Below are 21,051 nucleotides of genomic sequence, written 5' to 3'. Positions count from 1 at the left end.
ATTATACCATGGAAACATAGACACAGGCTCAAGGCTCTCCCTCACCCCAGAACTTTCAGACAGATCACTTGAGCCAGGCTGAAGATTATTTTAACAGAATCTTTTTTTAGTGTTTTAAAAAAATTAATGTTTAAAAAAAAACCCTAACCAAACACCACATTCCTGCACAATTCTGATCCCACCCACAGACCCTCCATCAGCCACAGATGCTCCAAGGCCCTGCCCTCCCCAGTGACTCTGTACACTTCTGCCCATGGGAAAAAAGGTAAAACCAGCAGGGGAAAATACTTACCAGCAAATTCCTCCTGGTGATGAGTGGAGGGAACACCAAGCCCACCACAGTTCTGCTGAGGACAATGCTGTCCTCTGTCATGGAGAATGCTCTCCCTGGGACAAAGATCTCCAGCCCTCCTGTCTCCCTGGGCTCCAGCAGTTCCACCTCTGGCAGGCCTTGAGCCACATCCCTGTCACCAGGCCCCTTCCAGCTGTGTTCTGCAGCAGTGATTGCTCTCCAAGGGATTTTGGGTGCAGCCCCGTGTGAGAAGTGCCTTGTGGGCCTGAACACCCGAGCTGTGCTGCTCTGAGCTCGTCTCCTCTGGCAGCACTGTGGTGCCACACCTGCAGTGCCCCAGCTACAGGCCCAGAACAGCCTTTGGGAGAACCATAAATCTCCTTATTCCTCAGGCTTCGGGGCTAATTGCAGGTGGTAGCAGCTGAAGGAGTCCACCCAGAGGCAGAGCAGAGCTTGCTGTGGCCACCAGCCTGGGCTGTGCAGAGCCAGCTCCCTGTGGGCCACAGAGAAGGTCAGTGTGGCCACCAGCCTGGGCGGTGAGGGAAGGTCTCTGCTTTGTTGCAGCTGGGCAGGGCTGGCAGGAAAAGCTGCCCCACACCTTTGCTTCCTGTGTGAACCCTCTGGTCCTGCCCCTGACAAGTCCCACATTGTACCTTCAATTCTTCATGCATTCAACCTGCAAATAATTTTAGCTTTGGAAAAGCTTTGCAAAAATCTTAGAAAAGTTTTTTTTTCTTTTTGGTGTAACATTTTGACCTCCCTCCACACCTAAATGGACAAGAACCACCACGGCTTTTGCATTGCTTCTTTGGAAGGTGATTATTTCTTGGCTAAGAGAACCCAGAGATGCAGTGTGGATTCAGAGGGAAATAAAACTGCATTTCAAATTCTCTAAAAACACCAACATTTAATTTTATAACATAACCAGGGGTTTATTCCACAATATAAACTGCAACATTTGATACAAGCTACCCAAAAAAGGAGAAAGCCAAAATACAGCTGTGGCAATTACTTTACAGATTTTTTTTTCCTGTCTTCTACATCACAGGGCCCTCAGTGACACTAGGATCTAACATTTGCTGTCTGTACATCAACCAATGCTAGAAGCAACACGCTGTTCAGTTGTCATTCCAGTCACTGAAACCAGACATAGAAGTTATTGCTCAGATAAATAAACCTAGTCTACGAAAAACGAAGTGGAAAAAAACTAAAGTCTCCAAAGAGTTAACAGAGTAAACAGGGATTTCCTCAAAAGAGGATTATTGGAAAATTCATGGTGCAGGGTTATTTTTGTTTGTTTGTTTTTGCACCCAAACCAAGCTGAATTAAATACGTCGGTAAATCCCAGAGGTAACTGAATGCTGTACAATAAAGGTGCCTTCCCAATCAGTGGAAACCCCTGCAAACAGTCAGCATCTCAAACCTCAACAACCACAAACAGATCAAGGGAAAATACAAAAGTGTCAAAAATTGTTCTGAGTTCTGGAAAATGATCCCATAAGGATAGAAGTAGCACCATTTGCAATCTGGTTCTTAAACCAGCCCCTGTGGCTTAACTGTAAAACTGGGAACCTTCTTTACTCAAGTCCTGAAGGGTTTATGGGGTTTTACTTCCTGTACTGGGCGTCCTTCCCGGCGCAGCTGGCGCAGATGTAATCCTCCTTCTCTGCCATCTCCGGGGAGATGCCCACACACACCTGGTGGAACCACTGGTTGCAGCTGCCATCACACTGGACCCAGTCGACCTGGTGAAGAGCAGACACAGGGGTCAGAGCAGGGCCAGGCAAAGTGCCCTGCACTCGTGGGTCATGCTGGGGCTCCCGGTCTATTTACACGAGAAATGCCCTGTTCCACAGCTGGCTGCTGCTGCATATTCACTGTGCTCCCTGCTCTCCTGGGCTGTGGGCAGGGCACACCCTCCCTTATCTTCTCACTGCTCTCCCACCTATCAGAGACTCAACATCCCTCTTCTCTATTTCCAGCGTGGACGAGCCTGAACAGAGCCCCAGGCACTGCCCCCACGACAGAGCCCACGCACACCTGTATCCCAAGGGCAGCCAGGACACGGTGTCTGCACGGCCCCACCTGCCCCCTCTCCTGGTGTGCAGATGTTCTGATGCCACACGGCTGCCCCAGGGCAGCTGGGGTCAATCCTGCCCATCCCAGCTGCACAGACACCGGCCCTGGGTGAGCCAGGGCCTCTCACCCCCATCATGATCAGCTTTTCTACAGTCAAACAGTCCCGGGGCAGCTCCCTGCCCCAGATCCCAGCACTCAGAACACCATGGTGGGTCTGCCCCTGCTGACCTCATCCCCCTCGGGCTGGAGGCAGTTCACAGCTGGGCAGATGGCATCCTCATCCTCGGAGTCCTCCTGCTCCGAGAACGACGTGTCTGAGGGCAGCAAGTGGCTGTCGCTGGAACGCTGCAGCTCCAGGAGCCGCTCCCGCTCTCTCTCCAGTTTGTTACTGCACAGATCCTTTGCGTGACTCAGTTTCAGCTTCTTCTTTTTGGGTGTTCTCATCTTTTTTACTCTTGCTCTCTTCTCACCACAGAAGGTCTCTCTCTCAAAACGCCGCTTCAGTTTTCTCTCCATGTAACTAATCCCATCCTTTTTCCCTCGGCAACACTCATTCTATGGGAAAGACATTTTGACAAGGTTGGAAGTGTGCAGTTAACACCCATTATCCTGTTATTCCATACCCTGATTTTAGGAATAGGTTTAAGTACAAGTGCAGTGTCTGACAGTGCTGCATCTTCAGTAGCGTGAGATGTGTAAAAGGAGCCAAGGGCAGGGTCAGGCACCAGAGACAGAATTCGGAGAGAAAACCATCCTCATTTCCTGCCTCTGAGCCCACAGCTCCCTTGGAAAGCCTCAACACAGGACAAGAATCAAGTGCTCTAGGCCAGGACGGGACTTGGAACAATCTAATCTAGTGGAAGGTGTCCCTGCCCATGGCAAGGGATGGAACAAAATGAGCTTTAAGGTCCCTTCCAACCCAAGCCATTCTGGGATTCTGCAATTCTATGAAATCAGGACAGATATATGTAAAGTACAGAGACTGACCATAAACATGTATCTAAATTTCAAAAATGCATTAGGCCACAAATTGTATTCAATATTTTGTAACTAATTTATTACCGATTTCTTGACTCCTTTTTCACAAGGAAAATGTATTCTCTTGGAAGTGCAGCCACACACACAAACCCCAGTGAAACCCAAGGGCTACAGCAGAGCCCTTCCTCAGGGTGCCCCAGCTCAGTGTTGCTGTTGGACACTTGCCTTGTCACTTGTGGCTGTGTTGGGTGACCTCTGTTCTGGCTGCAGGGTTGGGCTCTGCTTCGTGAACAGGGCCTGGTAGAGCTCCTGGATCTCGGGCAAAGAAACCTGCAGCAGCTGGGCTTCCATCATCAGCTCGTCCAGCTCGGTGCTAACAACTAGTGTGAAAGACAAGGAGACAGCAAGAATTCTTCAGTGACAAGAACTGCACAGATAATGAAAAATCTTTGGTATCACAACAAAAAATGGTGAAAGACTTTAAATCTGCAACTGTGTGAGTTAGTTCTTATTTGCTTCCTCTTGACTGTTCATTTTTAACAGCAGGGTTACAAGGAAAGATGAAGGCTTGCACAGAAGCTCCTGCACTGTGGCTCAGCATCCTGCCATGCTCCCATTCCCTGCTGATTCAAGGATAAGGCATTGCCATCATTCCTGGCAAATTCTCCTGCTTCAGGAGCTGCAGGAGTGTGACAATCCCCTCACTACCTAACAAGTGGATAACATGAACAAACTGAGAGAGGCCTGTACAGGGAACCATGAGAGGAGAGGAAGGAAGGCTGAGGATAAGCCTGATGACAAGGTCCTGCTCTATGGTCACTACCCACTGCTGCTACTGGCACCAAAGCTCATGCAGGGCTCTGAAACAGTCCTGGCTGGGGAGGCCAAAATCTTTGTATAAATAACAGCTTATTAATACACTACAACTCAAATATGAAAAATAAACCTGATGACACAAAGAACTGCCTTGTTTGATGTGAACTGTAACATTCCACTGAAATGGCTTTTCTAGCACTGGTATGGACTGAGCTGCACAGACATGAAGGTAAGTCTAGACTTGTGTCCCTGGAGCATTATGCATGAGGAGGGAAGAAATGATAAATAATTTCTGTCACAGTCATAAAATGATGTAATTCACAGCTTGTCTGTTAGTCCAACCCACCAAGTCTGAGATGAAGATGGTCCAGAGCCTGTGCTGAGTGACCCCAGCAGAGCAGATCAGTCCCATGGGGGCTGCGGCAGCTCCAGTCTCTGACAGCTGGACAATTGTGCTGCAGCAAGCTCACATGGACTCGTGTCCTGGGCATCAAGTATCCCATGGCTTCCAGCACCACATCCCTTCTGTCCCCATCCACCTCCAACACTTCCAGTGGCCCCTCCTCTTTCCTCCCCTCTTCTGCAGCTCGGCTGGGGTACAGCCTGGGGGAGCTGTTCTTGTGGGAAGGGGCCAGCTCTCCCTATTCCTCATCCCATTGTGCCACACCTTCTCATTATACATGGGAAATTTCTATCCTTGAGCAATGCATCCCTCTGCCAAAGCTGGACCCTGAGCTCCAAAGTTGCTGAGGAGATGGAGAAACAACCAGCAGGGCTATGCAGTCACAGGCCTGCTCAGCCATTTCCTGCTGACCAGGACACCCTCCCTGCCCCACCAAATACAGGAGAAGAAAGGAAGGGGCAGGGGGAAACCTCCCAAACCAAAGTGAAGATTACAAACCATGAAGTGGGATGCAGTGCTGTCCTGTAGAGAATGGAGAATGCAAATACATGGTTCTGTTATCCCAGTCATGAGGCATGGAGAATGACATTGCCCCAATTGTCTGTGACACCTAGAAAACAAAACACAGATAATTTCACTAAACATGGAGTTTGAAATGCAGAATAACTGTGAGACACTTGTTTCTCTTACAGCTAATGAATCTTGTATCTGATCCAAAAGACTGCAGCAGGGACACCTCAACAACAAACCCTGCACCTCCTGACACTGCCAGGGGCATCTCACCAGGAACCTTCCACAACACCCTCTGCCTCACTAACCCAAGTGCCTAGGTCCCTTACAGAATAGGGCTCTCCTCCATTCCCACTGCTGGTCTCAAGGGAATTTTTCAAACTCACTCACATTCCTCACTTTGGCCAGTGTTAAAGCAGCTCAACTCCAGTGGTTACTGAAGAGCTTCTTGTGTGGAAGTGAGAGCTGCATTAGCCCAGAGGACAGGGAAAAGCGAATTGGGACAAGGACAGGACAGCCATGGTGAAACAATGGATTCACCAGAAAACCACCTCAAATCCATGGAGACTGAAGTTTCCTGAAGGTCTCACCTGCCTGAGGTGTGCTGGGGGCCTGGCTCAGGAGGGTCCCTGGCTCAGGCACACTGAGGGACCCAGGTAGAGGGACCTGGTCAGAGGCTCTTCCACGGAGCTTCCCAGGGACCTCTGACTTGGGAAATGTAGGCACAAGGACCTGGACAAGCTCAGCCAGAAACACCCTCGTTTGGAAGGTTTACTGACTTAAGGTCCAGACCCCTCAAAAATGGCTACACTGCTCTGGGTGGGAGGAACCTCACACCTCCACGCTGAGCTAATACCATCACACAAATAAAATGAAACTCACTCTTTCAATTTCTGGCCAAAACATCAACTTCTGTTTCCAAAATCTTGGCCAATTCTTTTCAGCTACACTAGCTGACCTAGTAAAATGATACTTTCAGACTTAAGTGACCAGAAAAAAATCTCTTAAATACCTAAAGATATTTTAATTTCTGTATCTTGACTTGCTTTTTTGAAAACATGGATCCACTAGCCACTGGCACAGCTGGGTGAATGAGAAGCAGCTGCAACACCCTGTCAGGTGTGGAATGGTTTATGTTTTAACATAAGTGAACGTGAAAACAGAAACACAGCCTAACTGTAGCTGGACTGCTAGCTAAAATAAAGTGCTTCAAAATGTAAAAGCAACAGAGTACATTCCATTTTGGGGTGTTTCATGTTCTTCATACAGCACAGAACTTTGATTTCTGATATTTTTCTGCATTTGTTACTCTCAGGAAAATTCTTTCCCTCCTTTCCTCCTTTATGTGTCCTTTTTGCTGAAAGATGTTCACTAAAAAAAAGACAAACTCTCTCACTACCTCACTTGAAACAGCTGCTGTGCCTACAACCAACCATATGAGCAGAAAATTCAGCTTGGGAGGCCTAGTGGAAGTGAGGAGAGGCAGAAAAGGATGAAGACACTTTGTTGGAAACAACTTTGTCTGAGAGCCAAGCTAGTAATGCACAGGACAGTTTGTGGCTCTGTCAGTAATTCTCAACACTTATTTGAATATTTGTAGGTGCAGAATATAAAGACCAACTGAATAGTAAGCACTCCAGAAACAGTAACTCAGCAGCTCTGTCATTAGTGGTGCCACAGCAAAACACAGGAGCTGGAAGGGGAGAGGGGAAATACAGGTTCTTTGGGAGGAATTGTTCCTGGACTCCAGCGGAAGGGAACACGAAGCTGCTGCTGGGGCACAAACACATCCTGGCTGAGAGGAACAGCAGGACCCAGCTCCTGACAGCTGAAAAGCAGGAACAAACCCTCTGCCTTATTGGGATTTGTAGGGAGCTGCAGCAGACCCAAACCCAGAGCAGTGTCACCCCCTGTCCTCACCAGCACCGTGCTCCTAGTGCCAGAAGCCTGTCCCCAGCCCAGCCTCACCTTGTTTGCCTCTGGCAGCTGGCCCGCCGAGGCTTGCCACCTGCTGTGCAGTAATCCTGAGCCAACTTTGTCCTGGATGCGTTTTAGATTCCCTGAATACAACATTTGTTGTGCTCTGTGCTGCCAGTTCACAGTTCTCTCGATCATGTAGCGCAGGGCGTCCCCCTCGGGCAGCCGGACGCGGATGCGCTGCAGGGACGCCAGCAGCGGCAGGATCTTCTCCAGAGGCGGCTTCTCGGAGCGGCGGCACTGCGGGCACAGCCACACGCGCGGCCCCGGCGCGGCGCCGGGCACCGGCACGCAGCCCGTGTGGAAGAAGCCCCTGCAGAGCTCACACTGGATCATGGGAGCGGCCGGCTCCTTCTGGCACAGGCACACCTTGAGCTCGGCGTCCTCCTCGCTCGACAGCGCCTTCACCTCGTTCGCTGCTCGCAGGGCGCGCAGCGCCTCCATCTCCCTCAGCCGCGCTTCTCCCAGCGTGGCCATCTGAAAGGGAGGCAAAGGATGGCATCTCCCAGGGAACACTGCTTGTTGCAAACAGGGTGCCCTCTGCTCTGCACGCTGCAGACATACCAGCCTGCAGGGCTTCAAACGTTGGAATGAAGCGAGGATGGGGATGTCCAGTGGGACAGCAAATGGGACTGAAGGGGTAGCACTGGGGATATGCTGTGGTGTGACTTCAACTCCCTTCCATTTTCTCATAAAGCCCTGAGAGAAAAAGCTTAACCCTTTGTAAAAAAAAAAAAATAGCCCCTAACCCCTTCTCTCTTCCAAGCTTTTGTGTTTTGTACTACAAAAAAAGCAGCTCAAATCCTGAAGAAGTGCAAGCTTGGATTGCAGATACTGCTCTGGGAACATGTCTCTCAACAGTCTGACTTTGGATACTCAGAAAAGCTTCCTGGACAGTTTTCACAAATGCAAAATGTACCTCTGGCCCTCACTTTGTACATGCTGCCCAGTGCTCAGGGCCATGCCCTGACCTATGAACTTGCTCTGGGGATTGTTAACAGCAGGCAAAGTTCAGGTGTACTCTGGATGTTTAACCTCTCTGCAGATGTTCCTGACCCTTCTTCCATGAATCTTTAGCACTAGCTCCTATAAAGACAGCAATATATTTCAGTTCCATAAAGGCCGTGCAAGCCAGCTGCAACTAATTAATTCTATCATTTTATAATGTATATAAACATACTGAGGAGGGTTTATAACTATATACAATGTGATTATTTCTCACACCATAAGCTTTCAAGCACAATTCCTGAACTAAAATCAGCTCTGGAAAAATTAGACAGCTGTGCCCAGCCTGGGCAGACATTGGACTGGGGCATAGCACATTCCACTGTGCACACAGGTGCTGAGCTGGGCTGGGAGTGTGGAAAGGTTCTGGTTTCCCTCATATGTCAGAAGCAAACCCTGCCACACTGGAAGACCTTGCTTTCCTGGGTGCAGCCCCTGGGAATGCCCTGGGTCTCCTTGGCCAGAGGTGCTGGAGTCACAGAGGGCTGAGTGTGTCCCCACAGTGCCATGACAGGGACACCACTGCAGCTCTGGGGGCAAGACAAGAGAGGCCAACACCAAAGCACTGAAAGTACAAGTTTTCAAGTAGTTGCCATAGGTTAAAACTTAAATGTCCCACATTAAATAACATTCAAGCCCCACTTAATGAGCCCCTACTGCATCTCATTAGCCACAGGACATAGTTACCTGGCCCAGGCAGAGGCTCTGCACTAGGTCTGCTGGAATGAAGCCCTTCCCCAACAGCAACTAGTTTGGTCCACCCAGAGCAGTGTTTTAGTGGCTCCATAACACATGAAGTTTTCTTTAATTATTTACAATGTTTGTTTTAATTATAAATTGTGCCGGATTATTGTGTTCTTTGAAACATAGTTAAATCTTAACTCCATAACACATGAAGTTTTCTTTAATTATTTACAATGTTTGTTTTAATTATAAATGGTGCCGGATTATTGTGTTCTTTGAAAGGATCAGACTTGGGCAAACCCTACCCCATTTTTAATAATGTTTAGGTATGGTAGGGGAAAACAGGCTTCCATTTTTTGTTTTCTTGTGCTTTGCTCAGCTACAGGCACTGCCTAGCAAACTGTGACGCTGCTTAATGCACAAAGCAACACGTGTTGTTTCCACTGAAAGCAATTTTGGGAAGTCTGAAGCAAGCACAGAAAAGTGCAGTTCCAGAAATCCTGCAGAGCAGCACAGTGAGAACAGGATGGAAGCCACACTCCTGCACAGGAGGCAAACAGAAACAAAGGTTCAAGGAACTCAGAAGGAATTCCTGTTAGGAAAGATCTGTCCACTTACCGCGGATGCAGTGTCCTTGCTTTCAGAGAGTGCCCGCTCCAGGTCGCTCAGTGTCTCCAGCTTAGTGCTTTTCTTCTTGCCACTTGGCACTGGCTCCTTCAGCTTCTTCTGCTTCCTCTTCAGACTGAGCATCCCAATGTCACACCAGGGACACAACACCTGAGGGACAGAACAGCAGTGTCCCACACGCAGCAGTGTTACTCCTGCACTGTTCCTAACGCACTTTCCTGCCTGGATGCAGCCACACGCAACTGGTGAGAACTAGGGATCCTGTAGTTATTCCATCAAAGATCTGAGGGATTAGGATGACATTATCTGGAAGGCAGGGAGAACTGGAAAGTTGGAACTACAGTTTTGCAAAATGCCCAGTCCCAAACAACCCTTGTATTTCACCCAGACTGCTGGGAGAAAGACAGAGAGTGAGAGCCAAAATGCTGAACAGCCTCCATTGGACTGAAACTACAAACCTTGGGAAAGGGCAGAGATTCCAGAGGCTGCCCTACATTCCTGTCTGTCCTGACAGGAGGGGGCTCAGAGGGCCTCGGTGCTGGGCAGAGTGTACATTGCTCAAGGACTGCAGATGTGACACAGACACAGTTCCAGAGGGGCAGCAAACACAGCCCCAGCCTCGCCCTGGCACCCCTGAACCTGAGGAGGATGGAGCAGGTAGGAACCTGCTCACCTGTAGCTTAGCCTGATGCACTGGAGTTAATCCACTGCCACAGATTTGCCAGTATTCCCATATTCATATGGAAAATGTTAGACATGGCCTGCTCTTGTTAGCCACCAATTAAGAAGAACAGAAAAACATAGCTAAATCTTTAGCATTTTAGAAGTTTAAAACTATTATTAGAACTATAAGTCACTAACAAAAGTTCTTATTAAAATAGTTCCTGTAATCCTAAAGCAGTTCTGCAAATATACTTAATATTTACTGCTCCTTCCTGGGCACACACTGAGTCCCTGCACCTGTGCATGACTGAGCACGCTGATCCCCTCCAGGCCTCTCACCTCCAGAAGGGAATACGGAGAGTTCTCACACAGGAACGTGTTTGCTGCACACTCCTTCCACGCCTGCACTTCGGCCACCAGGGCCTCCAGCCTGGGCAGGTAATCCAGGTGCACTGGGATGGATCGACCTCTTGTGACGAGCTCCACCAGCGTGTCCAGCACGGGCACACGGCCCCCAGCCTGCCGGGATGGAAATGAGGAGATGCTGGATGCACTCCAGACACAGCACTGCCCAAGTCACAGCAGTCACTCAAGGAATTCAGGGCAGAGCTTGTAAAAATGAATTTAATGCTCAGACAGCTCAGTGATCTGCACTGTCAGTTCAACATTTGTGCTGCTTGTGCATTTAGTCATTGACTACCAGACAAACTGACAACACATTTTGGGGCTGGGAAGCAAGAATACACTTAGCAAATGACTCTTTAAAAAGAAAACAGAACAAAAACAGAGACTACCAACACTATAAACAGCTTCCAAGTCTCACAGTGCATTCACAGCAGAAAATCAAAATAATTCTGAAATAATAAAATTACACAGTTATTAACATTGAGAAAAGATCTCCAAGATCAATTTCAGCAATTAACCCAGCATTGCCAAATCCACCACTTGTCCCCAAGTGTCATATCCACATACCTTTTAAATCCTTCCAGGGATGGTGACTCTACCCTGAACAGGCTGTGCCAGGGCCTGACCACTCCTTTCAGCGAAGAAATTTTCCCCAACACCCAACCTGAACCTCCCCAGGTGCAACTTGAGGCAGTTTCCTCTCATCCTGTCTCTTGCTTCCTGGGAGGAAACTCTTGATTCCCCTGGCTCCAGCCTCCTTCCAGGTACTGCAGGGAGCTCCAGCACCAGAAGACAAGTTTAAGCCAGGCTGTGCCACACCAAGAGTGAGAACCACTCCCAGTATCCCGTGTGCCACTCAGGAGCAAGCTCCAGCCATTCCCTTGGCACCCCACACCTCAGGCAATGCAGGTACCACACACCCAGAGGTAAAGCAGCACAAGAGGTAATTCCAGAGCTAACTTCTAGAACAGGCAGTTGATGTAGGACTGAAGAACTATTCACCAAAACAACCGCAGCACCTCTAGCAACTTCAAAGTCCTGATGCCAAGAACTTCCTGCAAGTCACAGAGATTGCAGGCATTTAACAAAACCTTCACAGAACCAATGCAGAAATTCTTGGCAAAGACAGAACTAGTTTTCCATATTCAGGAGGCAGAATTTCAGAGTCCAGACCAAGAGATTAGCAAATGCCAAGAAAAAAAAAAAAAATCACTCAAATTCTTTCAAGACAGCCCTCAAATGAAAATTAGTATTACATGAATTTCATTCCTCCAAAATATTTAAATCCAGGAAAATTATTTTTTTAAATAAGAGCCCAAAATAAATTTTTATTAAAAGACAAATTTAGGCCAGATGGGCCTGAAAATACCCCTAAGCTAGATTACAGATCACTTTATAGAAACAAATTGAGGACAAATGAAAATATTTGGCAGTTTATACCAAAATGTGAAATCAGGGCTATCCCAGTGCCACCCTGGACTGATCTGAGCAGTCCCATTGACCTCTGGCTTGAGCACTTGCAAGGCTGAGCCAGGAACTACTTCTGTATCAGTACTCTGTACCTCAGTATACTACACAAAAATATGATTAACAGGGAGTTGTTACTGAGCAACTCAGAAAAAGTGACCTTAAGGTGAAGTTCCACAATGCAGTGACTTTTTAAATTCAGATTTTTGCTAATAGCTGTTTTATAGATTTTATTGCAGGCAGTTTGTTGCAGAGGTGAAGGAACACAGGCCAGAAACAGAAGCAAGAATCAGGCAGTGAATGTAGCTGCTCCATGGCTGAGGTAACCAATGCCCTGGACTGGGTGCTCTGAGTCAGAGCAACACCAGAGCCCTGGAGCACACTTAGGGTCTGGAGTGGCTCTGGTGACATGAGCAGGGTCACTGTCCCTACCTGGCAGCCAGGCTCACGTACCTGCAGAGCCTCCACCTCCTGCAGCCAGTCCTTGGCCTTCTGCACCGCATCCTTCAGTGCTGCTCCATTCGGGAGGTAGGCTGGGATCTCCTCCAGCTCCTTCACTGCTGCTGCCAGGCTGCTCAGGGACTGCCGGGGCCTGGGGGAACACAACGCCCAGGTGTGAGATGCTGCTAACAGGGGAGACTCTTCCACTCACCTGGGTTATTAAAATCAGAGGGCCACACCAACCGATGATGTTACTGATGATGTTCAGTACTGGCTGCACCTAGCAAAGCTGGGCTGTCAGGAGCAGGGGAGGTTTAAAAATGTCTGTTTGCTTACTTGAGCCTTTGACTAGAAATATTCTCATGTTTGGACTTAAAGAAGAGGTAACTTCTGGATGACAAACACCCACCAAACAGACCAGCACCAGCTGAGAGATACTGCATTAGAAAATTAAAACTCTGAAATGGACTTTTCTCTATTTCTGAGGTTTTAGAGAGGTACAAACACAACACAGAACCCTATCAAATGTTAAACTTAAGCTTAGTCATTAATGTGCTATATGAAGTTGTCTTAAAACACTGTGGTTAGTAGTGGGTAAGAAATGTTTCAATACTTCAAGTATGACAAAATTAAAAAAATAAAGGAATCTTGAGGGAAGAAACCTGGCAAATAAGTTTGTGCCATGTTCCTAATTTTTAAGTACACTGTGCTCTCCCTTGTTTTACTTTATAAATCAGAAAGTAAACGCCACAAGAAAAAATTTCTTAGAAAGGATGTACTTGGCTTATTTCCTTCTCTGCACCAATTAATCTGGAAAAATCTCCTTGTTAGTTAGAAATAGTCTCACATGGACCTCTATGGACTATGAAGTTTTACCTGCTGGTGATACCTATCTGAGCTTGATCTGAACATGCGTCCTCCAGCCTGAAACTGGGGAGGGGAGCAGGTGGAAAAGGAGGAAGAGGCATCTTAAACCCCTTTCCTGTGGCACAAGGAGAAATTACACCAGATGGTTGAGCAACAGAAACACTGCAAGGCAAGACACATGAAACTACTCCATCCCTCATCCCTCTCCTCCAGCCCTTCTGGCTGGCACAAGCTTTGCCTTCATGCTGGGAACTGGATGAACAAAGGGGAGCCCCTCCAGGAGTCAGGGCACTTCCATCTGAAACAACTCATGAAACTACAAAAAGCAACACTGAGATTTAGCTCTACCTGGCCTTTATCAGGTTCCTGGCTTTGTCATCCCAGTGCTCGGACACGGTGAGGAGCTCCTGCAGCTTGGCCATCGCCTTCTCAACGGCTGGGTAGGGTGCGAGCCCCACCCCGGAGTCTATGAGGCGTCTCATGTCATCCAGAGTGAGGGAGCCCTGCTCGGAGCAGGCCAGCTGCACGTCCTCCAGCCAGCGCGCCTGCTCCAGCCGCGTCCGCAGCTCCGGCAGCTGCGGCAGGTCCACGTCGAAGTCAAAGCTGACGTCCAGCAGCTCCTGCAGCTCTGCAGCACCGGGCATCTCTTCAGAAAGGAGCTTTTGGCTTTGCTGCTGGAAAGCTTCCACACGGTCAAGGAGATCCTGAAATACACAAATGCAACAATAAATCTCTGCCAAGTCACTTGACCATGGAAACGCAGGGTTAACAACGGGAGCACAGGCTCCTGGCAAACCCCCTGCTGCAATGCACACAGCGCACATGGCAAATTATCCCGAGGGCTGAAACACTAGAACAGTGTGTTCAACACACAGTGTTGCCAGCACCTCCTCATATGTAACATGGCCACAAGCTTGGGTATCCCAGAACAAGGCAATCCCAGTCACAGGGGTGTCAGAAAGAGGGCTTAGAAGAACAGAAAGGATGGAGAGGGAAATTGAGCCTTCCATGGGTGTTGCTGTCGGGCTTTGTTTTGGAATGGTTCGGGCAGCTGAGGAACAGCAAGGTGAGGATTATGAAGACTTTGCAATACACTGGGAAGGGCACAGAAGTTCTGAGGTTCATTTCTGCTGCACTGCTAAGGCTTCTGAGCTGCACCCCACAGTCCCAGTGAGCCACAGGTATTTCACTCTCTCATGCAGGGGAACACCTTCTCTTTCTCCATGCACTCAGCAGCTCATTACCCCAATAGGTATTTCTGGGGCTGTGTGTACTTTTCCCCAGGATAAAGGACAGTCAACCAGAGTAATCCCACAGTGAAGGCTGGGATTATTCTGTATGAAGCAACCTGCCCAGTACTCCAGTACTGCTTGAAATGCTGTTTCTGCAGGAAGTTCTTCCCTCACAGCTGACACCTTGGCATTTTGTCAGTGAGGCTGTTTTCCAGGGTGGGCAACCTCCTCCAGCATGGAATAAAACATTTTTTAGAGACAGACTGAATTGTGAACCCATCTCCAGTAATGTTGGTCACTTATATTAACAGACTGATTTGCACAATGACATATAATTGAGGCTTGTTGAGGATGATACAAAGGAACACTCTGGCCATATGTGTTTGTTATTCCCCTGTTCAGGAATGCCAGATGGAGAGGAACTGTTTGCATGTCTGGCATTTCTAAATTTCTGCTTTTCAACTAACAAAAAACTTCACAGCTTCAGTGTTATAAACAAATAACTGTAAATAGGACTGCATCAAATCTGATCCACACACTGCAGGGCAGATAAAGCTTCCAAAGCACCAGTCAAAGCTGACTAGAACTGGTTTATTCCCATTAATTTCCATGGCACCATCTGGTGTCTCAGTGTTGGGTGGATGCTTGAGGGACAGTTCAAGAGCTGGACATGGCATCTCCTGGTTTCAAGTGTCACAAATATGCAAAATCCCTTCTCTTTTAAGACAGGAATTGCAGCTGCACATAATTTTTTTTTTCAATAGCCCCTCAGTATGATATGGAACATTTTGGCAAATTCTGAAACAAGATCTTGAATTACTTTCAGTTTGCCTGAGGGCTCATCATCTGGGGAGCACAGAACCAGCACAACTGGTGGTTGTGGGATTCAAAGTGATCTGACTCCAGCCAGCAGCAGGTTCTCTGCTAGAGAGAGGATCTGGCCAGCCTGGGCTGGGTTTGGCTGGAGTTATCTATGGGGTTTCCTGGAATGTGGGTTGAGAGCACAAAGAGGGATCTAATTACAAGACTGAGAAAGCTGATTCTGGACTAACAAAGAAGGATGAGAGAGCTGTTCCTCAGAGCACTGGGGAGTTTGAAAGTTCTCAGATTAATCTGGCTTTACTCGTAAGAGCAGACCAGGTGACTGACCCCAGACTTTTAACCTGCAATTACCCAGGTCCTGCTCCTTCTCCTACAATCCTTCATACAACATGAATGGTTTGATCTGCCTGTGCAGTATAAAACTCTGCTGACCACGAACAGCAGCTAGTCAGAGCTCCTTTCTTTAGCATCCCACGTGCACAAGTCACCCCAGCCTGCCAGTGCCCAGGTACTAACTCTTGGAGCAAACAGTGAGATGGGAGACAAAGGCAGTGCAAGCCCATCACTCTGTAAATGCTCCTGCTCCCTTGCCAAGGCTTCCCAGGTTACCTTCAGCAGCGGTGTCTGGCTCAGGAGGCAGGGCAGGGCGTAGAGCTGCCTGACAAACAGCCGCAGCTCGTTCACCGTCAGCTGGTTCTGACACTTCCCTCCCCCGGAGCGGTACCTGCAACGACACGGGCAGCTTGCCTGCTTATCACTGAGGAAAAAAATAAATGTCACAACTTCAAGGCCAGGTTGGATAGGGCTTGGAACTACCTGGTCTAGTGGAAGGCGTTCCTGCAGGGAGTGGAACAAGATGAGCTTTTAAGATCCCTTCCCACACAAACCATTCTGTGATTTATTGATTCCCTAACATCTGCTTATGATTTCATGTCAGCCAGGCCTTCTTCAGGAATAGCAGAACATTCACAAGCATCCAAGCAGCCCAGGGCTCACACACGTGGGAAAGCTCAGTCTGCCACTGCAGAACAACTATTGTTGAAACACTCATATTAAATAGGATTCTGGAACAACTACTCAGCCTTGGAAGGGCACTGATTATTATGGAATAAAATTAAGCTTTTTTTTCCAGAACATAAAGCAACTGTGGATAAACTATTCAGTTATGTTGCAGTAGCTATTGTTGTCAGCTCTGCCCATGCCCACACCAAAAGAGAACAAATCCCAATTCTGAATGGGTTTTATATCGACAGGTTGTGTAGGCACTTCTGAAAAATCCTCTCTACACTGAATTCAGCATTTTTATTTTTATCTAAAAGCTTTGTAGCAAATGAGTGGCTTATAAGTGTTAACAAATTGCCCACTATTAAAAGCCTCTCTAAACTCAAGCCAGTATTAATGAGGTCTGAGAACCCTGAACAGAAAAGGAAAGAGATCCCTTACAATGCTGGCTCCAATTGAATCCACAGTGTGTTATTTATACAAAAGAGGAGAACAGCCCAGCAGGATATGCCAGCATGACTGGAATGTGAACACTATAAAATAAATTTTAATTTACCATTCTGTGCTAAAAATAGGTATTTTTAATGGATACACAGGATCACATTGAGAGTTCCAAACCCCACAGTCAGCTATGGAACAATAAAGTAAATTCAAAGCCTCAGGTACAACACAGGTTTCTTTACATGCTTCTTTGTTCTACTGGTTTTTAAGTAAGCTCCATAGTGTCTTCCAAGAAAAAGCACAAGTTTTTAAATACATAAATATTTATATATGAATATACATACACATATCTAAATGGCAAAGCTGTCATAAGATGTTTCTGGAAACCAGAAATTACATGAGCCTAAGAAAAACCATCAACAGAGGCCAAACCCATATCCATCCAGAGTTATTAGTCACAAAGGTCTCCAAGCACAAATTTTCAGAGACTCAAAGAAACAGAACAGGCTTCAGGAGACCTAGAGAAGGAAGAGGATATAGACAGGAAAAACATGGCAGCAAGGCAGGAACACTGTTGCCTTCCAATGCCAGGAGAACAAGGGCCACACTGTGCTCCGGCCCCATTCAGATGTTCACAGAACAGCTCCAAGCCAGCATTTGTCAGTGTATAATCCCTCAGCACCAAGAGAACCAGAGGAAAACAGGGATGTACGGCCCATCTGCATCTCTTCAGGTACTGCAGAGGAGGCTGCTGAGCAGGAGCTACAGGATTTACTATGATTAATTACCTTCTGTCCTGGTCTTCTCCCCACGAACTGCTGTGTTTACTGCACCGGAGAAGATCTCTGTGTCACAAGATCCCTCTGTGTCACTGACTGCTGTGAATGACAGGGATAACCCTCCTACAGGAGACAAGTCTCCTGCATGACTCTTCCAATCTCGGGATCAGACCAAAATGCTCAGTCCACAACAGAAAGTTTGCCAAGACCACAAACCACATTTTAAGCAGAATCCGGAATCCTTCCTAACCAACACCTGGCACTGGGTGTGATGGAGGTCATCAAGCAACCTGCAGATGTGAGCTCTAGGCATATGAGTCTGCATGTGATGTAACATGTATTAAGATTTTAAGCAGATAATTATCTTCTTTATATTTTCCTTCAAAAGTTGTGAGCATTCCCCATTTCAACCTTGTAAGAAAAAAAAAAAAATCAAGTAACACGGGTTTTAAAAATTATGAAGACATGAAACTGGACTTTTCCCAGAAACATGCCAAAAAAGATTCAGGAAGAAATTGTGAGAGGAGGACTAAAACCTCCTCTAGAGCAAATAAGAAGCTCAATGCAAGCACTGCCTTGACACTGCGTACAGCAGCAGCACACAGTCAATTAATCGTCACAGTCTGAGATGCTGCAGGAGCTGGCAGGCTCAGCTGTGAGGAAGGCTGAGAGCCTCTCATGGGAACCCACCTAGTCAAGGAGATGAAGATAAAATTCGCTCCCAGCTCTTCCCAGGCCAAACAAAGTCAGGGACACATTCAGTGCAGGAAGGACCCACCTGGCACAGAGGAGCTGGGAAGGGCCTGGCTGCTGCTCCCAGCTCAGCACTGGGAGACCTGAACAAGGGACGGGAGAACACAGACTGGGGATGCCAGATGGCTCAACACCAAATGTAGGAGGCAATCGGAAGTGGACAAGTCCTTTGATGATGATGCCTAAAATCTCTAGGTTGGAAGTTCCCTATCTGGCAGAAATAATGCCTGTGAGAGTGCTGAATTTCTCATTCCCTGTTGCAGAATTTTTATGTTGCTGTGACAGAGGCTTCATCCTCCTGTGTGTGCAGGACAGCAAAAGTGAATTTTTACCAAGTTCCTGTTACAGAATGAACAGGAAGGAAGACAAGAATCATGTCACAGGAGAACTCTCTACCCCCAAAGTCCTTCCAAGCCAGTCTTCAATGCACTGCAAGAGCACAGGAGTGATGAGCTCCATGACCCCTGCTGAGGCAGGTGGTATGCAGGAGCCACAAGTGCACTTATACCAGCACAAAAGGCAACTTCTCCAATAATCACCACATTGTTCAAAGCAGCAGAAATGGGTGAAAATTCTCCAAATGGGACAAATGACAATCTATTTTTTACTGAAGTACATCCCACTTAAGATTGGTGGACATGAACCATACTGTTCTTCACATATATAAACCCAACACTTTCTTAGAAACCACCATCCTGCAAGACTCAGTGTGCCCATGGTGAGTCTGGATGCCCTGACCAATGGCTTTAAGCTGAAGGAGGGCAGGATTAGATGGGATATTGGGAAGGAATTGCTCCGGGAGGGTGGTGAGGCCCGGGCACAGGTTGCCCAGAGAAGCTGCAGCTGCCCCCCCCCGAAAGTGGCCAAGGCCAGGTTAGACAGGGCTTGGAGCAACCTTGGACAGTGGAAAGTGCCTCTGCCCACAGCAGGGTGTGGAATGAGATGGGCTTTAAGGTCCCTTCCAGCCCACACCAGTCTGGAATCTATGGGTGAAGAACGATACAACAGAATATGGTAATTTGTGAATCCTCAGAGAAAGACTCTTAAATCAATACAGGCACAACTAGACTTGTGCAATGAGGAGAACTGGCCTTAGCCTTCTGTTCTGTCTCTTTTCAGCTAATTTCAGACATGCAGTACCAGCAGGACCAGGTAAGCAGCTCACAAAGAACATGGCCTTACTTCAAATCCCTTGAGCAAATAACCTGTCTAAAAGATTCAATGTAAAGAGCAGGTATTTTTTCAGAGCTCTTGTACAATATTCCCAACACCAGCAGCTCAGAGAGTTAAAGCACTGCGTTTTTCCACAGCACAGAAGGTAATAATACAACAACACCTGCACTATGGACAGATTTACAGTGCCCACAGCACAAAGAAAAGGGAACTGGATCTTGCTGAGTGTTACTTTGACTAGACATACCACACCATTTTTTCTTTTCAGGGAACACTGGAATGAATTTACAGAGTAACTGTCAAACACAGAGGAAGAAGAGATTTGAAAACTCAGGATGTTTAACTTATTACATATAGTAAAGCTGAATCTCCCTATCAAAGATAGCTCTGCTGAGGAGACAAAGATTCTTTTAAGTCTTGCAGAGCACTAGCACCTATCACTGACCACTGACATCCATCTCTGGTGGCCCACTTTTGCTGCAGACATGGAGTGGCACTTACCTGGTCTGTCTTTTGCCATTCAATAGCTGCTGGGCCACCGAGGCACATTTGTCTGCATCCTGTGTCACCAACCGGAGGTGTCGCAGCAGGTCATTGTCTGGGAACTTTTTCATTTCTGATTCTTCTATCAAAGCCTTGAAACTGATGAGACCTGTTGGGAAAGACATTAAGTTGTCTCCCTTTGTGATGGATTTTCCATGCTAAGGTTTAGAAACACAACGCATTAAATGTATTTCTATTTCTACTTTAGTTACACTTTGTGTCAAAATGATTTACAGTCTTGTCACACAGAGACAGCTTAGCATCATTTCTGGGACTTTAACAGCTAAAATATTTACTTAAAAACATGAAGTGATAAATGATTTCTTTTGATTATCACATAAGGAAAAAGCTACTACAGTTTGGAAACTAAACAGGGTAAAAATAGTTGTTTTAAATGATGTGCTACAGGCAGTAGGTAAAATCCTCACTTTTTTTGTTGTTGATCTTTGCCTCCAGGGCCTCGTTGACGTTGGAAGCCCACTCATTGTAGGACTCGGCGCGCATCTTGAGCGCGTTCATCATCGGGTACAGCTCCTCCAGGGTGTAGCGGTACCTGCGGGCAGCACACAGCTCAAACCTCCAGCAACACTGCAGGCACCAACATGAGGACACAGGTTGGATGGGGCTTGGAACAACCTGGACTGCTGAAAGATGCCCCTGCCCATGGCATGGATGGAATGAGATGAGCTTTAAGGCCCCTTCCAGACCAAACCATTTGGTAATTCTAGCACATGTTGGTCCGTACAACAGAGAAACAAGGTTCCGTGCACTCAGGGTTACACAATTAAGACCTTACAACCAGACCATGTTCCTTTTGAGATAATTTCAATGTTGTAATTGCTTCAAAAAGCAATTTCTATGGGACAATTAAGGAAATTGGACACTGTCTTAGAGCAAGCTACATTCATGTAGGACAAAAGATGTACTAAAAAGCACAGCAAAGTTAACAACGGGAAGGAAAGCTCCAAAAAGCAAAACAATACTCCTTGGTAAGGACTGGATCTAAGGGACAATGACCCGATTGCTATAAAAAATGCAAACTAACTTAGCCAGCAATTTTTGCCATTATAGAGCAAGAAGAGCTGAATGCTG

The 21,051-nt window shown here is 47.2% G+C and overlaps 1 protein-coding gene across 4 annotated transcripts in view; it reads right to left on the bottom strand.

The window, feature by feature from the left end:
• Nucleotides 1–1,179: 1,179 nt before the first annotated feature.
• KDM5B (lysine demethylase 5B) overlaps nucleotides 1,180–21,051 on the bottom strand; it is a 57,069-nt gene continuing 37,197 nt past the window's right edge. For 3 of the 4 annotated variants that reach the window (XM_085561497.1, XM_021527664.3, XM_085561496.1), the window contains exons 16-27: nucleotides 20,388–20,512; nucleotides 19,918–20,068; nucleotides 15,878–15,992; nucleotides 13,563–13,918; nucleotides 12,360–12,498; nucleotides 10,374–10,553; nucleotides 9,363–9,521; nucleotides 7,047–7,532; nucleotides 5,067–5,178; nucleotides 3,575–3,729; nucleotides 2,600–2,926; nucleotides 1,180–2,037 (exon numbers count right to left, since the gene is read on the bottom strand). In XM_085561497.1, the coding sequence (XP_085417623.1) occupies nucleotides 1,900–2,037; nucleotides 2,600–2,926; nucleotides 3,575–3,729; nucleotides 5,067–5,178; nucleotides 7,047–7,532; nucleotides 9,363–9,521; nucleotides 10,374–10,553; nucleotides 12,360–12,498; nucleotides 13,563–13,918; nucleotides 15,878–15,992; nucleotides 19,918–20,068; nucleotides 20,388–20,512 (2,443 nt within the window). In that variant the 3' untranslated portion in view covers nucleotides 1,180–1,899. The remainder of the gene's footprint in view (nucleotides 2,038–2,599; nucleotides 2,927–3,574; nucleotides 3,730–5,066; nucleotides 5,179–7,046; nucleotides 7,533–9,362; nucleotides 9,522–10,373; nucleotides 10,554–12,359; nucleotides 12,499–13,562; nucleotides 13,919–15,877; nucleotides 15,993–19,917; nucleotides 20,069–20,387; nucleotides 20,513–21,051) is intronic. The other variant, XM_085561498.1, reaches the window with a different exon arrangement.

Source organism: Lonchura striata, chromosome 26 (assembly GCF_050655825.1).
Source record: "Lonchura striata isolate lonStrDom1 chromosome 26, ASM5065582v1, whole genome shotgun sequence".
In the NCBI taxonomy this organism is placed as follows: domain Eukaryota; kingdom Metazoa; phylum Chordata; class Aves; order Passeriformes; family Estrildidae; genus Lonchura; species Lonchura striata.
The sequence above is the reverse complement of the archived record's forward strand: the minus strand, read 5'-3'. Positions and strand labels throughout refer to the sequence as shown.